Source organism: Pseudochaenichthys georgianus, chromosome 10 (assembly GCF_902827115.2).
Source record: "Pseudochaenichthys georgianus chromosome 10, fPseGeo1.2, whole genome shotgun sequence".
Lineage (NCBI taxonomy): Eukaryota > Metazoa > Chordata > Actinopteri > Perciformes > Channichthyidae > Pseudochaenichthys > Pseudochaenichthys georgianus.
The window spans coordinates 22,646,099-22,672,941 of NC_047512.1; the positions used below are offsets into that span (position 1 = coordinate 22,646,099).

Here is a 26,843-nt window from a genome sequence, read left to right on the forward strand (position 1 = left end):
GTGTCCCCCTACTGACGATCAGAGGCGTTACTGCTGTTCGTGGATTATTCTGTAAAATCTCTGCTCCCAACATGTTAACATTTCAGGTAGAAATGATGATCAATAACAAATAACCATATGGTTTTACTGCCTTAATAGGCTACTACTACCAGTCTGCATAATGAGGTTAAAATATAAACATATATGTGTATTACTACAAGAGCAATGTCACATGTATTTAAATAGTTTAGGGAATGTTCCTTATATCAATAGAAGGCAACAGAGTCTAAAGAGAGAGAGAAGTGAAATAACTGAAAGTTGAATCATCTACTTTCTTTTTCCATGTAATGAATTACACAGCAGCCACCACCCTAACTAACACTTGCATCAACCAATATGTCAGAACAGCTTTGAGCTTTACATTTGACCAAAATGAATTCCTTTCATATTCAGCAGGAAGCTGTGAAGACCATTAGGCTAACCAAATTAAACTAGTTTCTAAAAAACTAAGTACAAATAAAGAGCCTTTGTTGAACGGTTGTGATCCTGCAATTATAGTTTGATGGCAAAGTATTGTTCTGTCCAGTCAGAAAAGTAGGGCACATTATTGCCTTAGTTATAAAAAAAGACTCTGACAGAAGACAAACTAATAATCCTTTAACTGCATGTTGATTTTGTCAGAGGACAAAAGCCTCAGAATTGTTTCGGCGGTGTTATTGATAAAGTATTGCAACGAATATATTCAATATATATTTATGCTGCAAACATTAGTTGGCAAATAGTGTGAATCTGTGTAATGCTGTTTTACCCCTGTAAAATGATATTAGGATCACTGTCATTATTTGTGAATTATTCAAGTGTTCATTTGACTGTTTGAATCAGAATTTAAAATACAGTTTGGTGTGCAGATAGATTTAATGTTTGTTTAAAATGGCTTAAAAACAATGATCTGCTGGTGAGTGAGAGGCAGTTTGCTAATTCGGTAAAATGTGGAAATGACATTTAACAGTTTCATTTTGTTGTCAATATTGCTACATGGAAAACAAGAAAAGGACAGCTGTTAGTCTCAAACCCTCTTTCCGTTTAAAAGGCGGAATGTTTCCCTCTGTTCCTCTCAGTCCATCACCCATGCACAGAGGCCATCTTGGTGGAGGCCAAAAGTGGAAGTGACACAGATATCACTTCCTTTTCTTTCGATCCAAAAAAAGATGAATATAACAACGCTTTGCTGAAAGGTTACAGTAATTATCCTCTGAGGCTGATCACTAACAGGACATATCTCCGGCTGTTCAGTGTACGGTGTTGGTGGAAAGTAGAGAAGTGTGTCTGAAAGTTGCTGACTGAACACTGAGGAGACATGAAGGCTGTGGTTGGACTGCTGGTCTTGATACTCGGAGTCTCTCACGGTGAGCTGTTTAACTTTAAACACTGATATATATATATATATATATATATAGCTTTAATATTATGTGAATAAAATGTTTTACAGCCCTTTGTGCTCAGACATTGGTTTCCAGTAAAGTCATTGACATCCTCAGTGATGTGTAATGCAGTTCAAATACTGAGGATAGAGGCTTCTTATATAATATAGTATAATGATCTACTTCAACTGAATATATTCAACTTCATTTCCACATACTCAGAATTCAGAGCTTCACCTCTGACGGTTCAGATATTTAATCTGTTTGATCATTAATACAATTTACCTGAATTTCCTCTTAAGTTTAAAATCAGACACTGTATGGTTATTGCAGTTATATCAGAATACACCAATCACTTTAAGTTGAATTTATCTCAATATCTTTTGCATTATTTAACATTTTCGCCTAACACATAGTAAACTTGTTTATTTTGCTATCATTTATAAACAAACCTCTGTAGTACAGAAGGTTACGTACTGACTGGGTGTGGTTATGCAACTGAACCTGTTTTGCAGTCATTGGCCAGTGTAATTCACTTACAACAATAACCGACTGTTTGCATAATGTACATAAATTGATATTTCGATGGTTGTTTATATTCAAATAATTTACATTCAAAATGTTTTCAAACATTCCAGGTTTGGAAACCCACTGTGACGGCAGACAGGATGGAGCTCAGTGCTTCAGTCCTTTGGGAGGAACTGTGGTCCTAAAGCTGATCAACAGGGCTGTACAAACAGAAAGATACAAATTGTACAAATCGTCAGCAATAATACTTTTTGTGCTAAATAATACGATTGTATCGAATACCATAAAAAGCAGATCCTCATTTAATCCAAGTGATGGAACATTTAGTGTGAACAACCTCAGCAGGAATGACAGTGCTGAATATCATTTTGAAATCAGTGACAGCAAACAATTAAAAGAGAAATGGGCTCTACGACTGACCATTCAAGGTAAATATGTTTTTTTATCTCCTGGGGGATTTAGTCAAATGAATAGACACGCATACAAAGTTTAAAAAGTCTAAAATATATCTGTCTGTTCTGTACTAAAAACTGCAAAAAATGACTTAGATGGTGTTAATATGAAAAGTCATCAGAGTGTGTTTCCTTCAGCTCCTGTGTCCTCTGTCCTGCTGGCCTCTGAGTGTCTGTCCCAGGGAGAGAAGAGGGTCTCCTGCTCCTCTGGGGGAGGGGACAGTCCTCAGTACAGCTGGACTCTGGATGGAGGCTCACTGACAGACACTGAGCTCCTCTCTGTAAATACTGAGACTAACAGCATCACTCTGAGACAACACGTCTCAGGAGCAGTGGCCTGCTCCGTCAGGAATAACGTCAGTGAGGTCTCTAACGGAGAGAAGATCTCTAACTGTGGTGAGAAGATGAGTCGAAACAGTTTGATGAATAAGACATGGATGATTAACTGCACATCAGTCATGTATCTGATTATTTCCCACAGGCTTCATATTCATTAACTGCACCTCAAATGGGACACAGATATCACAGTGGGTGTTTGAAGCTAACAATACGCTGTGTGTTGAACCAACAACAACATCTCCTACCACCATCCCAGAAACCTCCACTGCGGGTAAGGAGAGTACAGTGTCAATTAACCCCTGCACTAACATCACATCCTGGGATCAAACTGTGACTCCCCTCTCTGAAGATGACCCATGGTACATTAGTAAGTGACAACTAACACTGCAACAATGGATTATTAAAGTAATTCCCCCCTTTTTTGTTTGTGTGTCTCCATAACACACCTGTAGTGAAGGCCTGATATTTAAATATCTTGTGTCTCGTTGTTGAAACAGGAAACTGGCCAATAATGGCCGGTGTTCTCTCTGCACTGGTTCTTCTGTTGGTGGTCGGGGTGGCTGTCGTCTGTGCTCAGAGAAAAAAAACAAGCAACCAGCCCACCGGTACAGAACACAACTTCCTTTTTTCGTACACATCGCTGCATTCACAGTTTATTTCTGTATTTACAGATGCAACAAACAGTTTGACATTTTTGGCAATACAAGTAATTTGTTTCTTGTCCGAAAATAAGATAATAAGATTGAGCCCACTTTGGAAACTTGACGAGGAAAACATACACATATTGGTAGGTAAATAACAAAAAACAAACAATCTGTTTAACAACCAACTGTACAAACACCCTGTAGTGTTGGACGTATTATATATTTTACTTTAGTGAACCAACGTAAGTATAATCAGGAAAATGTACTTAAAGTATTTAAAGGTAAAAGTACTCAATATAAACATGTCCCCTGTGACTGACATACTATTATACCATGACATCAATACTACTGTCACACACCGGCTCAAGGAGTGCAACAAGAGGGGACAGTTAGCCCTGCATTTATTAAAGTGACAACATGTAAGGGTGAGTGTAAAGTGTGTGTAGCGGGCGAGGTAAAAACCAAACTTGGCCTGGATGGCTCATGCAGAGAGACAATAGACAGAATAGATACATATCATTGGAGGATGAAACCGTCTTTATTGGTCACACATACATGTAGCTACACAGCACACACAGTGACATTTGGTCTCTGCTTTTCACCCATCCTAGTACTGGGAGCAGTGGGCAGCTATTGTACAGCACTCGGGGAGCAATGGGGAGTGGGGGGTCCGGTACCTTGCTCAAGGGCACCGCGGCAGGGCCCAGGAGGTGAACTGGGACCTGTCCAAGTAGTCCACACTCCATATTTGAAGTCTGTTCGGGGGCCTGAACCAGCGACCCTACGGCTACCAGTCCGAGCCCCTACTGACTTTATAGCCTCAGTGGAGACACTCACAGGTGTCCCCACTGTTGATTAACGACCAGAGAGCAGCAGCCACACTGAGCAGAGAGGGAGGGGTCGTAACATTACTCATGCATTTGTTTCACCGCAGGAACTTACTGTTGTTAGCCATGGAGCTTATTGTTATTGTAGTGAAGCATATGCAGAAAGTGATATGGAGGAAAGAAACCTCAAATTGATACTTAGGTAAACTACTTTCCACCATTGCAGCAGTTAGTTTAAAGGTCCCCGATGATACTGTTTTTCATCAATATATTATAGGTCTCAGATCATTACAAAACATGTCTCTCAAGTGTTTGGCTCGAAATACCAAACTGATCATTTTAGCATCCCATAATCCCCTCTGTTTCAGCCCTGTTTCAAAAGTGCTGATTCTCTGTCTTTAGATGGAAATAAGAAGCCACTCCCCACGCCCAGGTGATAAGGTGGGCGGGTGTTACCTTGGTTGGTGATTGGCTAATGGTTACACAAGCCAAAAAATCGTTATGACATCATAAAGTGGCCAAAATCTGATCAGCTCATTTTCAGACAGGCTTTTATATAAAAAGAGAGCGAATCTTTTGTTCCTGAAACTTTCAGAATCTCTTTACGCAGAGGGGACACCTGTTTAACATCATGTTTGTATAAAAGACATGAAAAAGTGGATTTTGCATAATAGGTGACCTTTAAGATGATTGTGTTGTTTATGTATTCACTCTGCAGATGAAGATGAACAGGAGTTGACCTATGCTGTTGTCAAGATCAAGCAGCGGTCGGGGCGGCTGCTCCAGCAGAGGGCCGAGCCGGACGTGGAGTACGGCCAGGTCAAGTTCTCAGAGCGCCCTCCGCCGACTGCTGATCCCACAGAAGAGGAATGTGTGTACGCCAAGGTGCAAAGAGGCAGGTGATTCCCAGAGTTCAGTCATTTGACAAAGACTGCACCGTGAAAGGCAGGAAGGGTCTCTTTGTCCAGATCCTCCTCGTCCTGTCATCAGAACGGCAACAGGGTCACAGCAGAGCACAGTTACACTTTTTCATTCACTTTGACTCTGTAAATCTATCGCTTCATATCATTGATTTCTGTTTCTATTTGTATTGTTAAAAAACCTGCAATAATAATACTTATAATATTAATAATGATTTTCCTTTATTTCTTCAGAATACATAAATTATACACCTAATGATGTTTTGACAAGATACAGGTCAACATTTTCTCTTGTATAGTCTTTCGGGACCTCTGCCAGAAGCCTGTTTAAAGTTAAAATACATTAAGGATGCGGGTTCATTTAATGTAAATACAATTTTTATTTTCATTCATAGATATTATTATTATTGTTATGCTTTTGTGGTTTATTTAAAATTCCTTGTTTGATTTCAAAAGCATTTTAATTGTTGTTTTAAATAACATTATCCAATATTACAATCATATTTGCGTTATTTTTATGCTTGTTTCTAATTCATGAGGATGTTCACTTTTTTAATACATTGTTGACCCACTGTAAATATAAAATAATGCTAATATAATTTTGCCTTTACAATGCATTTAGTTATATAACCCTGAACTGCAGACAAGCGCACCGCTCTGAATAACCACTTCCTCATTTGCACACATTATGGCAATGACTGCTCATTTTTGCTGAAAAACTGTCTTTCTCGAAGGAAGAAAGAACATTTGTCATCAATAAATTATTACATTACATCTTATCGAGCTGTGTGATCATTTTTGAAAACTTGCCAGGTATGTAACTGTTTCATAGAAAAGCTGATGGCCTGAGCATGCTTGTGCTGGTTAGGTGCGTTGGGGGAGCTAATCTCTAAATGTGACGGTGTTATCTTCCTTTGGCTCGCTTGTAATGAGATAAGTTTGCAGAGAAATGTCACGTATAAGGCAGTCTGAAGCAACCACATATTAGTTTCCTAGGTCAGTCCGACAAAATAGTCTGCGAGGTATTACCCATGTTGCATCATGGTGAAACAGTGAAATGAAAGTGTCAGTTGTGTACTGTAGTGCTGCTTACTCTTATGTGCAGTCCAATTGGGGAATTGTCCTTGTTTGTAATTTATTCGATGTAGATGGCATACAGTTTAATAACTTGCCTCAGAAATGCCTGTAACTATAGTGTGTGTGTTGTTCAGTGTTTCTTGATACTGTAAGATGTCAAACCTTTTAAAATAGGATGTTGCACTCACTGTGGACAACCTCCGGGACTCGCACGGTATTATCTTTTAACACCATTAGCTTATTTCTATATCAAGCGCTTCCTTTTTTCTCCGTGTCTTTCAGCGCAGAACGCAACATACAAATAACAATGTATTTATCAATGTTATTCATCTGCGGTAGCTTTGTGATAATATTCAACAGACACATTTTACTTACTAAGGGCTCTTCATTTTAATAGACGAGGAGAACAAATGTTTAAAATTAAGTCAGTTAAGAACAACGCCACTGATTTGTCATTGTCAACTGTCACATTTTAATTCGATCATTCGATTCATTTCTGTGCCATGACAGCACAGTAAAACAGTACTGTAAAAGCTATAGTCTGAGCCCGTAGAATATTAACGTAAGCTAACATTGATTCTTCAAAGGTTGCTTTAATCACATAAAACAACCCAATATTTGATTTCAACCAATCTAAATATCTCAGTTACACTTACACAGACAAATGCCTAAGACATTTTACATGTATTTTGGCTCTGACCCAATGCATCAATTTTTCTGCAAGAACTAATAACATCTGAGACAACAAACAATAATAAACACATCAAATGCCAGATTCTCTGAAAACTTCAAACCTTTGTTGAGTTTTTCCTGCCTCAAGTTAACCATTCGGCGGCTTCAACCTAACGGAGGGCGTGCTCGACTGCACAAGATGTAACCATAAACAGCAAAAATGGCAGAATCACCATTTCAATATTGGAAGGCTTCAGCTCGTTGAGTCTCATGCGTTAGGCTTATCCTTCTTCAAGCCCTACTTATGCTCTTATAGCATAAGTAGGGCTATAGTCAACTATGTTTTCCTATGTTAATGTAGGAGATATTTTCTTTTCAAAGAGAGAGTATACAGGTTTGGTTTGGTTTGATAGCCCGAGGTTAAAGGTTAACAACCAGGCACTACCGTTCAGCTGATCCATAGAGCCATAACATTGGTGTTTATGGTTCATGATAGCGTCCTTAAACAACCCTGAGATGATTATTTTTGTTTAACCCTCTTGTTGAAACACAGTTGAACTTCTGACTGGCATAATCTTCTGAGCAAATAATTGACAACATACAAGAAGTGTTATAAAACTGCTCCAACAATCCAGTCCTGTTTGTCAGCCAGAAAGACTTTGTTCAATACAATGATTAAACAGATACCAAAACGTATCGATGCCAGTGAGTATTGTTGGACCTGTAATGCTTTTAATATGTGAATAACATAGTCAAAATAAAGATTAGGCCGCATCGCAACCAAACGATGGATAACATTTGGTTGAACCACTATGAAACTTTTATTTTTCCCTCATAAAAACCATGTGATATGGTTGATGTCCATTCATGTGACCCTGGCATGCCAACTATATTTACAGTAACTACAAAACCAAAACTGGTGGTTGGTGCCAAATGTTTAATCGTGGGTAAGTCAGCTTTTGATTGAAGATGTCCTGAAGCTGACTTATAACTTCATATTAAAATAATGTATTACTTATTTGTACAGAGAAAGAATCATGTGATTCAAAATGATTGATGTTAGAGTACTTACTGGGTATGTGTACATACAGATAGTTACTGTTGAAGAGTGCTCATTAAAGAAATTGATGTTTGGAGATCAATCAATCAATCAACGTTTAGTTATATAGCCCAATATCACAAATTTGTCTCAGTGGACTTCACAGTGTGTACAGAATATCAGTATGACAATACGACACCCTCTGTCCTTAGACCCTCTGTCCTTAGACCCTCTGTCCTTAGACCCTCACATCGTACAAGGAAAAACTTCCGGAGAAAACCCACAGTTTAAAGGGAACATGGGAGAAACCTCAGGGAGAGCAACAGAGGAGGGATCCCTCTCCCAGGACGGACAGACGTGCAGTAGATGCCGTGTGTAAATTGAAAAGATAATACATTTGCAACATAGATAGATATATAGGTTTCTTTGAAAAGATCATCCTGTAATACAGCCTGTATTATTGTATGTTTCAATAAACCATTATGGTACAAAACGCAGTTCATCTCGTCATGTAATTCCATGAATTTATTAGTTTTGAGTCATGTTGTAGGCAGGTACAGCTTTTCACAAAGGTTACACTTCCTGATTAGCTGTAACAACTCATCATGAAGATGGTCTGTGTGTGATTGTGTCAGATAGTTGTGCAGTAAAAAGCAGATGGACACACAAATCAATGCTAAAGAACGGAAAAAACATATGCACTCGGCATGACGTGGCTTCACTTTTGAACATACAAAGATACTATTGTGACTTCTTGAAATAGAAGACGCTGCACACGATGATTGTATATAAATACACGGTGAGTTGCACAAAGTTGGTGGCATAACACTTGATTTCGAAACGATTGTTTTTGCAATCTCTAGCCACCTGTGGTCAGCAGTACGTTTTTATGTGTTACCTTCCTCTTTTGTAAGTGAAAATCTAACTAACACAAACCAATCTAAACGTGTGTTCATTTTGCTATCATGTAAATGTAGTTCATACTTTAACATTGCATACTGTAGGTCCCAAAAGACTAGATAAGCAGTGACTTTTCTAATTAAAATACTCTGACAAAGCAATGTCGATAGAGCATGACGCATGTGGAAGCTGTTTTTCAGGAAGTGGCAAACAAATTGTTTAAACAAGTTGCTGTCAGTTTTTTCTTGATGTTATCACAGTCTTGTTGCTAAAAAAAAGAAGACGTTTCAAGTAAAAAGTAAAAAGGTTTTAACTGCATTTCATCATACACTTGTTTGACAGAACATTTCTTAATGTTTATGTGCATCAACCCTTTCCATTACATCATACAGCTGCTTTCTCATCCCTTAATGTAACCCATTTGTTTATAATTGTAATGATCTATTCCCATGTTAAATCCTGCATAAATAATTCAACAGAAACATTAAAGGGATGTTGAAAATTGGCATCACACGTTTATGCTTTACCCGTCTTTCGCATTATTTTCCATTCTGTGCTCATTCAAACTAATGAAGAGAAATGAAGCATCATTGTAATTCCCTTTTTATTAGGTCAAAAGCCACATTATAATTGTAACGCTCTAGAGAGATTTTGAGACATAATTCCTTAAATGAAGTCAAATTAAACAGATCCTAGCCCACTTAGGATCTGTTTAATTTGTTTGTCTTACTGTCTTACTCATGAAGCAGATACTTGACCATAAGTGCATTGTCACTTATCAACCAAAAAACCTTTCTTAAAGATGGTTTGCACGTTTCCCAAGTGAAAGGATATTCAGTGACTCTTGTCCTAAATTGAGTATTGTGGTTCTAAAAATGATATCAACACGCTAAAGACTAGTGGTTTGAGAAGCCCACTAAAAACAATCAGTGCAACAGACATGTAGTGCTTGTCATTGTGAAAGGCATGAGGTGCAGCATTATGACGTCATGTTGATGCGAATCATCGCCATTCAATCTGTGGTAACATTATAAAACACAACAACGCTATGTACATATTTCATGCTGAATCAGTCTTTCATATTAAATCCACCTAGTATTCCTCTGATATAGTGTCAGACAAAATGTTGCTGCTGGGGCTGGTGGGGATGTGGGAGTCAGCGGGCCCACCCTGAGCAGGCGGGGTGGGGGTGGTTGTGGAGGCCTGCTGAGAGTTCTGCAGCTTCTTACGGTTTATCTTCCTCTCTTTGGCACGTCTGTTCTGAAACCAAATCTTCACCTAGGATTTCAGGATCAAAAACATATTGATTAGGAATAGGATGTGTTCTTTGACTTTCTATTGAGTTGTATTTTCTGTCTTTAGCTGTTATCGACTGTGTTGTCTTTGACCACTTGCACTGGATTTAGCTTTTTGTTTGTATATTTCTATACTTCTGGAAACATCACCGAAACTAATAAATCCAATATATTATTTGAACCAACTATAAAAGTTCATTCAATATATGAGAAGATGACCTACTCTCTCTTAAAGCCAGAAGTTTCAAACTTGTGTTGTTAAAGTCTGGAGCTGATCCAAAGACAATGAAAAGGAGACTAATGTCTGTTAATGAGCAAAGCAAGTTCAGTAATTTCCTTCTTTCCTAGAATTACTTTGTTGCACTCAACAGTGGTTTGACAAGATAAAGGACATTAACACTACTTGTATCAGATGTTTTGTTCGACCACATAACATTATGGTTTAAAGAGGTTTATTCTAAAGCTGGTGTCTACAAATGGGATTGTTAAAGGATGTATGGCAATAAAAACAATACACCACCAGGCAAAACATGGACCAAATGTAATGTACTGTAAGAGTAGCTGTTTTTTTAGGAATCACACTTGATAAAATCACTTAAATATCAACAATGTCAATAGCCATACCATGGGGGTACAACAGAATAAGCTTATTTTCTTAGATTTTTTTGTCTAAAAATAGGCCTTCTTTCTTGCAGTTCCTTTGAATTACTTGTGATAGTTTATTTTGTTTGTTTTCAACCCAGTCTTCAGACTGAAAGTATGTATAATTTGAAAGAAGAACAGTATCATCCAGGGTGTTGGTGCTACAGTTTGTTCGGTCTGGTATGAACACTAGCTTATGCTGCATTTTTAAATATCAAATGATGTACATTAAGATTGATATAGTTAGATACAGTAAAGGAAGTCTTTCAGTCCTTTTTCACAGCATTCCCCGGCCGATAGAGTTTGCAGAAAGACGGTGTGTCTACACTGGGGCTGCAACTAACTATTATTTATATTATCGATTACATTTGCAGATTATTTTCAAAATAAATCAATTAATAGTCCATAACGTTTCAGACAATAGTGACAATGAACATCCCAATTTCTTAAAGTCCAAAGTGACTTCCTTTAAAAGTCATTCTTAACCCAAGCATATTAAGTTCAGTGTGATACCGAACAGATAACAACAGGAAGCCTCTATATTTAAGTAGCTGAAAACTCACTCCTCTCTCACCTGTCTCTCAGAGAGGCCTAGCGTCAATGACAGCTCGGTCTTCCTCCTCATGGTGATGTAGCGGTTGAACTGAAACTCCTTCTCTAGCTCCAGGCGTTGCTGGTCGGTGTACACCACCCGGTACTTGTCCTTAGTGCGAGTCTTGGTTCCTGAATCACACAAAACAACCCTGATTTAGTACAACAATAAATACAATGTGGATGATTGACTTAGTGAATGTAAATAAATAGGTGAGTAAAACATGATAATGTCAGTGAGTCACGTGAACGTTCAAACAGATGGCTAACTTGAAGACGTCTGGTGCCATGTTCAAGTTCAGGCGCCACTTAAAGCCTCATCAACTCTATTAATCACGCTAACTAAAGATTCCATTGCATCAGTGGCTCTGCTTATCCCTGCGAGTGGTGTTTACACAGGTGTTTACACAGGCAGCTATTCATACATATGCACACACACACACTCTTAAGAAAAGGGTGAGTCAGAGTTATTGATCGAAAATCTTGACCACGTGACAGCATCGATCAAGGCAGACTCACGCACAGTCACACACACACACACACACACACACACACACACACACACACACACACACACACACACACACACACACACACACACACACACACACACACACACACACACACACACACACACACACACACACACACACACACACACGCATGTGGAGGATATTTGGTTGCTTTCGGCAGAGTTCCTGTAGTGCACCTGTTATCTAAGTTGTCACTCTTCTGCACCCACCCAGTGGACAGAGAGGGTGGGGAGGGACATTTCTCCAGACTTCACGGCCGCCACTGTTAGCTTTGCTTTGACATCTCAAGCCATGCTGGCGGAAGGGAGAGGCGAAGAAATCATGATAAATGTGTGTGTGCAGTCAGTCTGACTTTACTCTACGTGTTGAATGTGTTCCTGTCTATGAATATGCGTTTTACTATTGCTGTCATCTAAACACCCACTCAACTCCAGGGGTTAAGTTTGTCATCATTTTGAAATTGAAACAAGTATCTTATCTTATAAAAAGTAATGCTTTATAAAGTTTGAGAACCTTTTTTATCTAGAGGATTTTCCTGTCACATTTCCTGGCCAATTAAGATATGTGATCCAAGACAGACCACAACATGTTTGTTCAAACAACTTCAGATAAGCGTTTTTATTTATTTATTTTGATTTTTAAAAAAAATTGAATTCTTTAAAGTATATGTTTTTAAATGTTTCTAAATAATAAAGGCACTATCCCAATTCTATGAGTAATATATGTTAATACTTTAGGAGCTTGTTGGTGTGTCCATTTTCACATGTTTCAATTATGTCTTATGATTAGTTGTATTATTAATTAATACATGGATGACTATGAAGATGATGATGATGATGATGATATCTTTTATGGGTTATTAATCATAGGCAAATACAGTGTTTACTATTATCACGCAGCATTTAATAGGCCTTAATAGCACCATGGTATCAGGTATTGAAGTCTCACCTGAAACGGTTTCATGTGGTCTCCTCTTGGGACCGAAGGGGTCCTGTCCTGAGATGAAGTTGTACGGGGTGAACGACCCCCCTCCAGCAGGGGTGGGCGTGCCGCTCAGCTCCGGGGAAGAGAAGCTGGCCTGCGCCGCGCTGCTGGGGCTTGACCCCGGGAAGCTGTACGCGTACTCTTCCCGGGGAGCGTACATGGAGCTCCAGGCACCTGTCGACGGGTCCCCGACTCCCGGGACGTGATGAAACCCGGTGAAGTCATACGGAGGCGGAAAGTACTGACTGTTCAAAGAAAGTGTCTGAGCCGGGTGTCTGGCCGACTGCGAGTTGGGGTACATGCCGGTGTCCTGGTGCGACAGGTAGGGGGGCTCTCTCGTTAGACCTCGGCGAATCGAACTACCTGCGCATGTTAGTCCTCCTTGTTTATCCCTGCAGCCTCTGGAGCTCTGTTTTCACTTCAGTCCAAGGTTTGGCTACCTGTGCAGTAAGACTACACACCTTTATAGATTTACTGCCTAGGAGTTCAAAAGTATCATTGTGACGTCACGTTTTACCTGAGACCCACCTGCCAGTTCTCCTGTTGGAGAGGTGAGGTCATTGACCCTCATTTACCCAGTCTGCCCCGGCGGACCATTTTGATAAGGCCGTCATTTCCAATACGTGAAGGGCTCATCATGTGATAACCAGCACACAGATTGTAAATCAAGATAGAGTTGGCTCACTGGTGGCATGAGTACAACAAAAAAGTGATACTACAATGTGATGTTTCAAAGTCTTACCTATGTACATACATAATAACAATTATATATATATATTGTATGTAAGGTCATGAGTCTTACTGCCACACCATGCAAACACATATTCAAATTGCATGTTATATTTCTTTAGATTTAAATAATTGTATTTTCTGTGAAGTATTGTTGCTAATACTGTTGCTGCCAGACTTAAGTAGTGGGACGAAAAGCACAATATTTGCCTGTGAAATGTATGGAAGAGGCATAACATGGACATATTCAAGGAAATAATAAGTTCCTCATAAGTGTACTTTGTCACATTAAAGGACTAATGCTCACAAAGAACATGTGTCATTGACATAAGAGATTACATATGATTTTAGGACATTATTATTGTATAGGTTGGTCAGTGAGGTGTTTGTCTTTCCATTAGTTCCCTTTGAAGATAAAACTATCCTCAATACTTTGCACTATAAAGTCAACAAGAAGATTATGTGGCAAATAAGTTGGCAAAGTGATATTATGAAGTTTTTTTGTAGGTTTATTTTACACTACATTCCTGCTTAAAACATCCACATGAGGGCAGCAAAATACAGGCAGGTAGTTTAAGAAATCTGAAGTCCTGCAAATATACAAACCTGCTGTTCCAAATGTATAAGATTAATAATATGCTCTATGTATTTCCTTCTACCTCTGAGTCTACCAAAGATCCATTAAAGGTTAATGTCAGTATCTTGGTTAGAACACTCATCATCAACTTCCCGCTGTTAGCATGAAGCATGTTAATGGAGAGAAAAGTGCAACAGGCCTGAGCATTAGGGAAAGTGCAATATCAAACACTTATTAGGAAATGCAATAGATCATTGCGCCCAGTAATAACAGCTTGGCTAAAAATAAAGAATGTGGTTTAAGCACTTATTGCATGCATTAGAGCATTTGTGGATGCAAACACTGGCCTGTTTGGCTGTACATGAACCTAAAACACTTATATTTTTGTCAAACATTAGAGCTCCAAAAAGATACCCATTATTTAAAGCACTTGCCTGCCAAAAAATGAAAACATTAGCTTGTTTTAGGCTGTATTAATCTTTAATATGTTTCTAAATTAGGGGTTGCTGTAGGGAATATTACATTATTGTGTATATATTTAGTTTAAACTGTACAGAATACAAAGTGTTCCCCCTGGACTCCTTTTAGTCTTCCCAACATTCAAGATCGTCGAGGGGGAACTAATAAGAGCCTTGTAGCCTCTTTTCACCATTTCTAAAAGCTCACATGTGTTAGAGAGTTAGCTGCTGTAGGTGCCAAGACACACCCAGGGCTTTCATCTTCCACAGTCTTACTTCCTTTTACAGTCCAAAAAAAGCCTGCAAACAGTACTTATTAAGTGCAGCTATCATGCCAGTCAGATTCTGCTTTACTTTGACAGTCATTGAAAAGTGGAGAATGAATTGTGTCATTTAGATGCAGCACGAAAAGCATATGAATACTTTATTATGATATACTGAACAACTAAATAAAGTAGCAACATATTTATATAAAGACACCATAAACACTTTAATTTAAGAAATGACTATGGTGACACCATGCAGGACTAAATAAGGTAACTATTTTAGTCAATGAAATGAATGTGTTTTTACATTTGAATTAAACCTATAAATAGAGATAGAAAACATGGAAAATGCTGCAGAAAGTGATTGAAGTTGAATCAGAGTCTGTATAGTCTGAATGCAACCACACACTCCATACAACGACAAAACACAGATGACAGAGTAAGAAAAAAGTAGCACATGTTAAATTAACTTGACAGTCCACAGTTTTGTTTTTCTCTTGAAAGTAATGTTTTTCTGGTGCATTTTATTAGACAGTGTTCGAGCTGACAGGAAATGATATCCAGAGAGAGGAATGAAATGCACCGAGGTCCCAGGCCGGACTCGAACCATGATGTTGGGATTACATGGTGAGCGTCTCACACACATAGTCACCAGGACAATTTGTTTTTCATTATTTTTCTTGTTGGACTTTTACACTTTTACATGTCTTCATTTTTTCCCTACTAAATCAAAACAATAGTAAAACAATCTCTTAAAATGTATTGTGTCTGAACAATAACAAGGTACTAAAGCATCACCTTTGAGAAGAAAGAGATTTCTATCAATCTACTATCAAATAGTAAAATGTTGTTTTGTCAATTGGTTATTTGTAGAATAATGAACATATTGTTTCAGCAATGATTTGAGTTGCTCCTACTTTGCTTTGCTGTGAATGTTGCTCTTTAATTTGACTTTTAGAGAAAGGGTATCTTAGAACATTGATATGGTGATGATTATTGCAGTTGTAAACTCCCCAGTGTTTCAGTTTCAGGTTTGTTTGGGTCTGAATGGAGTAGGCCTGTTTCAAAGCCTCTTACTATTACAACCTTTATCGGCACAATGTATTATCTTTCAGTTCTTTAATGGCTTCATCCATCTTCATCTATCAGAGATGTGTTGAGTTCAGCTCCAGGTCCAGGCCTCAGCCCCAGAGTTTCCTGCTTCTAGCTCCCTTCCCCCTCTCCCAGGGGCCTCCAGGGGCCACTGGCTGTCAGACAGGGAGATAACCTTTAGCTCTATCCGAAATCCAGCTAAACACAAACACAGGGCCAGCATACAGGGTCATTGTATCACGTTCTGCCTCTCTTTCCAGCCACAATCCCACGTTCTCAGTCCCGTTCACTGCTGTTCTCTTCCTGTCCACCAGATGCCCTCGGACTTTTCTCTCCTGTCACAGTCACCTGACCTTCCCTGCTCACCGCTCCTCACCTGTTCCAACGTTCCTCATCAGCCCTGCAGATATTTGCAGCCTTTTCCCACTCATTTTCACCAAGCCTCAACTTTAGCTGCCCCTTCGCTCCACTGTGGAGGCAAAGCTACTTCTGAGTGGACATGCCAGTAAGCATATATTTGTTCCCTTTTCAATAAATCTCTAAACTGTTACTGTCTGCTTGCGTTGTCTGGAATTGGGTCCTTCCCCTGTTGCTGTGCTCGCACCCGCACTACTTCAGCTGTGAGAGAAACCACCCTTTAAATGTTCTGATAGGATGAATAGACCGGGCGTTGTTGGAGCAGAATGAGTCCGGTTTATCATGTGATTTGGCACTTTAGCGAGCTGCTAGATAAACAAATATATAAAGCCAGACACCCCCTTGTGTTCAGTTTATCCACCACTTTTTGTAACAACAAAAGGCTGTGTTAGACATATCTGCTTTTTTACTCTTACTTTAGAAGACTTTCCCTTTATTAGATTAACTTTAGAGATTTAAACCCAGTGTGTCACTTTTAGGGCTGCAGGGTGTTTAGATAGTGTATCTCAGCTGATAAAGGATTGCATTGCATATTGTTAATGTCACGTATTATTGCTTCATATGATCTCTTGTAAACATTTTAATTGACATTGCAAGTACTTAAACATACAAAAGTAGATTTATGGGGCAAAGTCGGTGGATAAATCGCAAGAAGGTGTTAATGACATAGTTAGAAATAGACTGATGTTGAAGTGAAACAGTCCCGCGTGGTGTTGCTCCCCTCCTAACTAATAACTGGGGCTTCACCGGCTCTCTAATTACTGCTAGCAGGGCCTTTAGATTTACCCTCACAATTAGAGGATAACATAGTTACTGTCCAATTTAGCCCGCGCCCCCCCCCCCCCCTCCCCCTGTCTGCCCCCCCCACCCCTTGTTAGAGAGAAAAGCCTTGGTCAGCTGCAGGGTTGCATTATGAATTTCAAGCCCTTCACTCATGGGAAAGGAAGAAATTAGGGACAGTGCCAATGCATGCAACAGAGGTATTGAATGAAGAGTCAGAAAGGGGGGTGAGGACTTTGTTGAATTTCTTTTTATGTATGATTAATAGAAAAGGACATGAAATAAAAAAAGACGAATACATGTAAGGGTTAAATGGGTTAATCAAAGTTAAATGTGCCCTATGTGTTTAACCTCTATTACACCTGACTCCTGCAGCGGGACTTTGTAAGTGATGTTATTTGCCTGAGAAACGGAGACTTCGATGTTTGTTTCTAAAGCAGGCCACCATGAGCTTTGCCAACACTTTTTTTTTCCAGCTTGGGCTTCTCACTCACTCCTTCCTTTTGATTGTGTTTGTTGTTTTATGGAGGGGTTAGATGCGGTCCAGATTCCTGTTGCCAGTAGAGACCGTCTCAGTTCACCTCCAGTTGCCTGCCACCCCATTCATAAACAAAACTCTCCAGCCGGGACCTCTGAGCTGCTACTGAAGAACAACAAGCAGAACTCAATCTGTATTTGAAGTTTCCCCCCTCTGTTTTTTCTCTTTCCCCCTACACTCCTTTTTAAAACTTCCCTCTAAAGCTTTTTTCTAAACTCCCACTCACAATTCCCTCCCTCTCCAACTCACTCTTACTCTGGCTGCAACCGGGCTGGACCAGCGGCCCCCTCCTCTGTGTGAATCTGTCAGGGGAGTGTGTATGTGTGTGAGCCATTGAGGACACTTCTTTTTAAACTTACAGCAGTCTTTAGGAGCGGTGGGCAGGCTTTTCCAGAGTGTGAGAGAGGAGAGGAGCCCCCTGTGGTGCTGTGATTTGACCAAACAAACAGCCGGGCTCAGAGCGGTACCTCCTCCGGCGGACTCTCGGGACAGCGGAGATTAACCTCAGACTCTGAACATCTGAGGGATCTATACATCTGAGGCAGCAGCCCCTGTAGAGACAACCAGCTGGAAGTCTTTCCTCTGATTTCAGAAGGAGGGGACCGACTGCTGGCAGACAAACTCCTCGGACAGAGAGGGAAGTCTACACTTGTAGGATCACTCTGAGGGTAAGAGATCTTGTTTCTCTGTCATTGTTAAAGATTTTACTTTTAGTCATGGGTGCTTGACAGCTGTTGACAGAAATGAAGATGAACTGTACAAAGTGGTGAAAATGCACTTAGCCTGCATTAACCCACTGTGACAGATTACATGCCTGTCTGTTAGAGAGGATGCACCTCATCCTTACAGCTCTGTACTGCATGTTTACCTTTGATTTAAAGTGCTACAATAAGCAGGTTCATCAGCTGAAGACAACAAAAGTAATGTCTGTTTTGGTGTGATGTTGTTGCTACTTAGTGTGTTTCTGTTGGCGGTATTTTTCCCCACATACTTGCATGTGTACACAACAGGAATTACAATGTGAAAGAGTGTGGGCAACCTGTTCAAACGTCAACACGGTGACGGCTTGCATCTCTGCACATAGACACCTTTTCATTATTTACCTAGCGCAACTTTAACAATGTTTACCTTCTCACTAAGAGAATGTGTTAGACAAGGTATCCCAGGGTCTCACAAACACACACACACTGGTCTTTATGGCACAAGCTGTTTGTATGTGCTCCACTTTGTGCTCCGCTGCTAAAGGGCTTGTTTATACAGCTCTCTTCAGTCACCCTGAGTGAACTGGCGCTAGACCATCAGGCTCTTTCCTCCCTTGCGGATGGCCCTAACAGAATCAATCCTCTGTGTATCGCTACATTGAGAAGCTCATTGAAAAGCCGTGGCTGTGTACTGATATCAGTCCCGGCATTAGTCACTCTGCATCCTCTGGATCTCCTAATGATAACACATAGCAACCTCAATTCCCAACTTCAAGACTCGGCCATCCTTTTTAAAAAGGAAAACCCTCATAAAGTAGTGATACAGTCTTGTCTGAGGAACGCAGAGACCTCCTCTCATTCATCACAGGAGAAGGTTTAAGTGCCTGGCATGAGTAACATTATAGCAATGTGAGCTATTTCATGGCAGACACATGGGGTATGCATGTCTTTTCTCCCTAATCCGCCATATGTTGTGCACCTGAAAGCTTCCTGACTTCCCTACTATGTGCGGCTGCTGTAGTGTTAGGTTGTTGGGTTGCTTTGCTGCACATTCATCATCTTCACACAGATGACCTCTCTGAATTAGCTCAGACTGAAGTCAAAACAACGTTGGCATGTTTTTTGTGTCTGCTGCTCTCCTTCAGTTGGGAGTTTCTTTTTGAAGTTTTGGATCTTCTCTGGCTTTGTGGATATATCGGTGCAGACTTTGTCTAGTGCTGTCGTCTAGATGAGCTTTTGGGAAACTGCATACATGTCATACTTTACCATCAATGGCATTAGACGGTGTTGCATTCATGTCGTAGTTTAACCATCAGCCGGATGATTCCTGCTGAACACAGGACCAGTGAATACACTCTTGACAGATCTTTATTGCACTGGATTTGTGAAACATGGTGACGTTTTATGTGTCTTTGGACGGTTGGGGATTTTTCTTCCTGTGCGTCAGGCTGCTGGTATGTACTGAAGCTCTTCTCCCCGGCCCCGATGCAGCGCAGCCCAGACCTAATCCTTCGTCATCAGCTGTTTCCTGGCTCTCCGGGCTCTCCACATGCCAGCCGCTCTCAGAAAATGTGCTTTACATTATGACCATGCAGACAACATGCCAGGAGTCTGGCTTGGCTCACATGTGCCGATATGTAACAGCCTGCACTCAGCAGCAAGTTTTGAAACACATTCATCCTTTTTCTGTCCTCTTGTGATTTATCTACTCTGAGCGGAACTAACAGCTGTTCAGCAACCGGGCTCTGAAGACCAGTGTGACGTTGTTCAGATCAGCATGCAGCTTAGAGTTTAAAAAGTAATGCAGAGAGAGCTATCAGAAATGTTATCACGTGATTATTCTGACACTTATTAGACATAGCAGTGTCTGACTCACACTCTGACTCAGTCACTTATTGGCTGATTCATAATTCACCCCTCATACTTTTCAACTGAGCTGTTGGTTCTTAGAAATCATATCAGTCTCATGTCCCTGCCGTGCCTATGGGTCACTGATTCTTAAATGTGGTACTTATTATTTGAATCACAGCTAGACTAAGTGGAGCTGTGATGCAGCATCCTGTACAGCGGCCCGTCCATCTGGCCTTCCTTCCCTCCTTCTTTCTCTCCCACCCATTCACAGAGCTGACAGGCAGCTGCATCTCATCCCCAGAGAACACAGGACCTCTGCAGGACAACTCCTGGAGGAAGTGTTTCTTTATGATTTATAATATCACACATGAAATCATTCTTAAAATGCAAAGAGGTCATTTTCAAGGCTGTACAAACTGTAAATATGGCAAACTACATTTAAACTACATTGCAGAGGGAAATAATGTTCTGGACTGTTCTGTCCACTGCATGTGCTGTACGGAAAGACAAGAGCAACTTTTGTGGTAAATATATCAACAAAAACAAAGCTTGTTCACCATAACCATAGAACAATCCAGATTTTCAGCAGGAAGTTATGTTTCCATCAGATCCTTATAAAGCTCCACTCTTTCTCTCTAGAGTTGTTGCTGTCCTCGGTCCAACAAAAACATGCTAGCATTGGTGATGTACTGCAGTGAAACAGGCGGACAAAGAAAAACAGCTGTTGCTTTTCCAAGATACGAATATTCCACACAATGAAAAACAGAGACTAGTTTGTATTTCTCTCAGGTTGTCTTATGTTTATGAGAAATGTGGTAACATTGTTGAGCAACAGTTATATGATTTGTCAATACCCAAAATACCTGTTCCAAGATTGTTTTGCAGCTAAATTTGACTAAATCTGCACACATTGAATAATTTAGGCCAGAGTGATGCTTCACTGTCACTTTTTTCCTGCGTTTTCTTCTTCCTTCCAACATTATTGAGTTTAGGGAGTGGAACGTAAAGCCAGTCAGGACTAATTGTATTCAGCTGTTTCTAACTTTAAGGGGAGGTGGGTGTGTCAGATGGACTGGAAGTGTGTGTAGGCGTCCTCCATTTCTCACAGGGCAGGTTGAGGGGCTTATACCCTCAAGTGTTGGGGTGATGGCCGGTGTGCAGGAAAAAGGAGGGTGCAGAGGTCTCAAAATAGCGTGGGAGGATGTGCTGTTGCTTATGCTAGCACATATACCTGATATCCCCTTATTCTCAATATGTGGTTTGCATTAGCTGGGGTTGGGACGAAGCACACACAAAATAACAACCTCACTCAGATTAGCCCTGACTTGTTCTGCAAAATTGACGTGACTTCAATGAAAACAGCTGCTTTAGTTTTTGTCATTTTATTTATTTCCCCTCATTTAGGTTCCCAAATGAGTCGAAAATTAGGCCATTAAACTGATTTCAAACACTAGCCACATCCAAGGCTGTCATTCTACAACCGTCAGTTTTACCCAGAAGCCCTTCACATCCCCCCACCGCCACTACAAACAGCATTTACAACCCTGTTTGAAAGGCAGCAAACCAAAATCCACAGTTTCCCAAACATGTGTTGCTTCAGCATGAGTACAGAGTCGCTCTGGTTGCTGAGGTAAGACCACTCACAGTCACTGTGTCCTAATGCTGAACCAAATGAAACCAGCGGGGTTAATCAACAGGAGTAACGGTAAGGGACTTCATTTTTTTAAAGAACAAGGATATGATATTGTAAACTTTATGTGGCTTTAGTGCAGCTCCCAGCTCTAAAGTTACAGGATACATTTTTGATGATACATAATTTTTCAAAGTGCTGTGAACGGCAGCTTCTTGTTTGGGTTCACTGTAAGTGAGACATATATATCAAACTGAAACTAATGCTGTTAGCCACTGCAGCTATCACAATAACAATGTCAGACTTAATTTCAGAATTAATGTGCCTCGCATTGTTAGCCAAAACGATTGTGATACAGACAAGTTGAGTTTAGAAATATGTGGCACGTCTCTATTGATGTTTTACATATATGTATATATTCCATGTTTCTATTGATTAAACAACAGAGAAAGATCTCCTGACTCTGTAGCCCCCCTCAGATTGTTGCTTTCAGATCGGGAAAAGTAATTAGCAAAGAAATCTGCATGTCAGTTAAATATCAAAAAGAGGCAAACATCACATCTGTATCTGGGACCAAAGAGGAGACTGTGATCGTCATGACAGAAGCGTAAATGCCATGTGTGAACATTTTCTGTTTTCATTGTTTGAGATTTGAATGGCAAGCGTTTTATTACATTATCTTATTGTGGGAGGCTGTGGCGCAGTGGACTAGTGCGTTGGTGTCGGGGTCAGGGGTGCACAGGTTTAAACCCCACTGCAGTCAGCATGTCGTTGTGTCCCTGAGACACTTCACCCCAAATTGCTCCTGTGGGGATTGCCCACAGTATTGAGAATGTAAGTCGTTTTGGATAAAAGCGTCTAACAAGTGACATGTAATGTAATGTTTTCATCTTCTGAAATTGCCTAATAGCACCCGACTAGGGAACTAACACCAATAACTGTTTAAAAAAGTGTGCTACATTTCCATGGAACTTCTGTTAAGTGTTAAGGTCACCGGAACTGACAGAAAAAGTCTATTACTGCAGCTTTATGGCACACATGGCTCGAAAAGTGCTTTGAACAAACACATGGAATCTAACCTATTTATGAGGCCCTGACATTTCTGCAAAAACAAAAAAAATTCATAGCTCACAAGTTGGAAGTGTAACTGTCTTCTTTTCTCCTTCTTCAATATGAAAGATGGATTTTTATGATACAAACACAGGCTCCATAAACAGACTGCACACATTTCCTGTTTACAGTAACTTAGCAAATTCTGACAGCACATTGATGACATGTGTGCTCTCTGCGCTGAAACGGCCTTTTACTCATAGGCCTGTGGCTCATCATTCATTATTACAGCTCTGGCAAAGTACAGTGTGTATTAGCCAAGAGAGGGGGACAGCTAGGGTGCATGGGATGGGTGAAGTGCATTGTGGGTCTGCTGCAGAGGGACCAGAAGGTTTGTCTCAGGGGGGTTGGTCCGTGATAAAAATGGAGGTTTGTTTTAGCATAGGCTCATTGGGTCATTTTTTTCCCACAGAGCTTGCCAAAGTCCTGCTGTTCAGAGATAGGCCAACACAACTTCACATCCTTGTAAAAGCTAAAAGAGGGCATTTATTTTGCGCTGCAGCTTTAATGTTCAGTGATTGTTTTATCTGAGCACTAATTGTTTGCATTGGAAACAAGTGACCGCTAAATTAGAGAAGTTTTTTTGCAGATAACAGCTTCCTGTACACTCAGTAAACATCAGTGTGTGTGTGATGTAAGCTGTGTGTGCACTCCCTCTGCTGTCTCACTCTGTGCTTTAATGTGGTGTTTCATATCAATTGTATTCTGTGTGTCTGCAAGTCTGGTGCTGTGTGCGGTGTTTTTGTGGTGCGTTGATTTGTCATGCTTTGTCATTTGTCTAACTGGTTAAGTTCTTCCATGTCGATATGTATTTGTTCAGTTCGTTTTTCTCCTGTTATCTGTTTTTGTTTTTCTCAGTCCTGATTGTGTGTTTACATCTTTTTCTGCAGCTTGTTATTTAAAACTATTTTTCCTCTTTTAGAAGTTTCGTTTTGTCCTCTACTCATTGTGACATCTCTTCTTTTCTCCATGAGTATTTGGTTAGTTTTTGCGGTGGTCTGCTGTGTCAGTGATGCATCACAGCCTCACACCCACACAAGAACAAAAAAATTCCTCCTTTGGTTTACAGGAAGTCAGAGCTCTCCAGCTGCTTTTTGGACATCTTTCTCCTCTTTTGTTATAGATTACACTTTTTCTAAATGCAACCCCCTTGGGACCCACTTGAGCAAACAGTTGGCTGCAAACGTGGTTCACAAAGCAGTTCCCACCTCATCGAGGACTGCTTCATCGCTGCCAGATGTTTGAATAAAACATGCAGCTACAGTATATATAGATAATCCCAGGAGTGGGATTACGGGCTGCTGTGGGGCTATGCGTGGGCTGCGCGCGTCCCGCTAAGGTCGATTTTAGCATTCTTCCTCATTAGCTTGTGACACTTTGAGTGTAGCAGCGTTGTTTATCAAAACCAGAAAGGGGTCAGTCAGCCACCAAATTCCCAGCATCTGTGGGAAAACATATACAGTGGGATAACAGTTTATCTGTCAAGGCGATTACTGTGCCATCACTTACATAAACACTGACCTCCACAATCATTTCAGAAATGTAGTGTCCCATTTCAAAGATTAAAAAGACATAAATAAACATCTCTGTTAGAAAAATGTTTTCAGATCTTTAAGACCCTCCACAAGCTCCTTAGATTGAAAGCCACTTGACCTGACTTTTTTGATTATCAAGGATTATTCTAGCTGTAAATATCCTCAAGCACCACTTTTGACTCTGCTACAAACAACAAGTTTTGTTTTCTTTTTTTTACGTGTCAAACTGCTACCACTTGTTTTTATTAAGTCAAAGTTAATGAGATACTGTCAAAGCTGCTTGCCAGATTGACTTGTGTCCTGACCCCTTCAAACAAATCAAAGATATAACCGTGACAAAGCACAACAAATGTTTTCAACCGTTTCTGAAGATAACCTTGCAGACAGACTTTGACTTTGATGTTCCAAATACTTGCTAGATATTGCTGTAGTGTTCACTCTCTTAACTCTTTAAAGTGCTCGTCTGGCTCTCTATGGCCCTCTGATCCTTGTCAGCTCATCATATCTTGAGGGTCAAATTCCTTCTCTGCTCAAAGTCCCCCCCCCTGCCCATTGGTCAACATGAAACCTCATCATGTTGCGGTAGCCAAACATTATCTTTCCGTCCTTTTCAAAGACCTCAAAAAAAGATTTGAACACACCTAGTTTCTTGTTCAATTTTCTGCTGATCTCAGATGTAAACTCATATCCTGCAGTGGCCCTAATGTAGCTCTTAGGCTTGGCTAAGCAGAAATAGAATCAGCAGCCAGTCACAATAAGATTTGTTAGTCCTCATGCTGCCAAGAGACACATGGCTTTGGCGTCGCCGCGTTTGGCTGTTGTCGCTCAGAATCATCGTCCCTGACACGATGGTTCTCGTAAGCGCTGATGTATGGCTTCCTCAGTGGACTGTCCCTTGTTGCTGGGGCCCCCGGGGAGAAGGTGGCCCCCCCTGCTCCCGCCGTCATCACCAGCAGGGTCCCAAGTGTATCAGCGGTCCTGGGAAAGTTCCAGAGATATACTGTGGGAACGTGAACTGTGTGTGTGTGTGTGTGTGTGTGTGTGTGTGTGTGTGTGTGTGTGTGTGTGTGTGTGTGTGTGTGTGTGTGTGTGTGTGTGTGTGTGTGTGTGTGTGTGTGTGTGTGTGTGTGTGTGTGTGTGTGTGTGTGTGTGTGTGTGTGTGTGTGTGTGTGTGCTTTAGCGCATGTGCAAGTTAGGATGTGTGTATGTGCGGACTATGACACAAAGGAGAAAACGTCTCTCCTTCACCCCTTTTTATTAGAACCAGGAGGCTGGGGAGGAAATGGACCAGCCATGTTTTTGGAGCAACTCAAGAGGTTATGGTTTGAGAGCGGACATGCAAATGGCAGTTAATTTAGAGACAACATGTATCTCTGGTTTGAGTAACTAGCTTTGATTTGTTAGTCATGGAACTTCTTACCCCAGTGACGAATCATCTGTCCTCTCTTAAAAATAGCCATCACTAAATCTGTGTATTGGACTCACTTTTGAAGAATCAGTCTTTGAGGTGATGTTGTCAGACAATTGATAAATGAATATTAGCAAAACACCTACAATTTTGAGATAAGATTGAGATGTAATCTCTCAAACAAAATGGTTAAAGATAGTCACATTTCTTAAAATAGAAGTTGTAAAATTGGAATGAATTATCGAGTAATAACGTTATATGGGGTAAGATAGCTCAAGATACATTTCACAATTTTTCCACTGCCTCCCTCACTTCCTCCTCCACCCTCGCTCTTCCCAAGGAACGCTCTTCCGCCCTCACTCTCTTTCCCACCCTCTTGCGTACAGGCCTGTGATCCATCCTTAACTGTTTCCAGACGTGTGCTTGCTGCAAGGCTTAACCCCCATCCCAAACATAATAACAAACCATTCCTCCCCTCCTCAATCTCTCCTTCTGCCTTTTTTCCTGGCAATGGTAACAGTGGTTAATGTTTGTATGGGAGGATGGCAAAGTAAGTATTAATCACCTTTGACCCCAATAACACTGATATCAAGTCGATATACAACATGATATCCTATTAATATATCAAAACCTAAACAACTTTCAGAATCATGAGTACACGACTGTGTCAGCAGCTTGTGTGAATGCCCTCATTTTCACTTTTGTATACAACAAAACCAATTAATGGCTCAGCACGGCTTGGACGCAGCGTTGTTGCCAGTGAGCGTGTTGCAAAGCTGCACACAGTGACCCGTTTGTTAGTGGGCAGAATGCCGGTGAACCGGGAACAAAAAGAGACAGACATTGTCGCTCTGTCCTGGTGCAGCGAGGCATAAAATACCTCCAGAGTGAACTGCATCTGCACCTCA

General features: G+C 40.6%; 3 protein-coding genes across 5 annotated transcripts in view; 2 read left to right on the forward strand and 1 right to left on the reverse strand.

The window, feature by feature from the left end:
• Positions 1-1,108: 1,108 nt before the first annotated feature.
• LOC117454214 (uncharacterized) lies at positions 1,109-5,889 on the forward strand. 2 transcript variants are annotated; one of them, XM_034093360.1, is made up of 6 exons: positions 1,109-1,385; positions 2,039-2,356; positions 2,519-2,776; positions 2,862-3,086; positions 3,217-3,324; positions 4,909-5,889. In XM_034093360.1, the coding sequence occupies exons 1-6, from the start codon at positions 1,337-1,339 to the stop codon at positions 5,091-5,093; spliced, it is 1,143 nt and encodes a 380-aa protein (XP_033949251.1). In that variant the 5' UTR covers positions 1,109-1,336; the 3' UTR covers positions 5,094-5,889. The 2 variants fall into 2 exon arrangements, with proteins under 2 accessions (XP_033949251.1, XP_033949252.1); XM_034093361.1 differs by having other exon boundaries at positions 2,862-2,990.
• Positions 5,890-9,839: 3,950 nt separating this feature from the next.
• Positions 9,840-13,144, reverse strand: cdx1a (caudal type homeobox 1a). Its single transcript, XM_034092397.2, has 3 exons — positions 12,808-13,144; positions 11,310-11,458; positions 9,840-10,076 (listed from the first exon to the last, which is right to left on the reverse strand). Exons 1-3 carry the CDS (start codon positions 13,142-13,144, stop codon positions 9,891-9,893), a joined length of 672 nt encoding a protein of 223 aa, XP_033948288.1. The 3' UTR covers positions 9,840-9,890.
• Positions 13,145-17,850: 4,706 nt separating this feature from the next.
• The window catches only part of pdgfrb (platelet-derived growth factor receptor, beta polypeptide), a 31,726-nt gene continuing 22,733 nt past the window's right edge, over positions 17,851-26,843 (forward strand). Inside the window, exon 1 of one of the 2 annotated variants that reach the window (XM_034092684.2) lies at positions 17,851-18,368. The gene's annotated coding sequence lies outside the window, so the exon portion shown is untranslated. Of the gene's footprint in view, positions 18,369-21,934; positions 21,958-26,843 lie in introns of those variants that run through there. The other variant, XM_034092685.1, reaches the window with a different exon arrangement.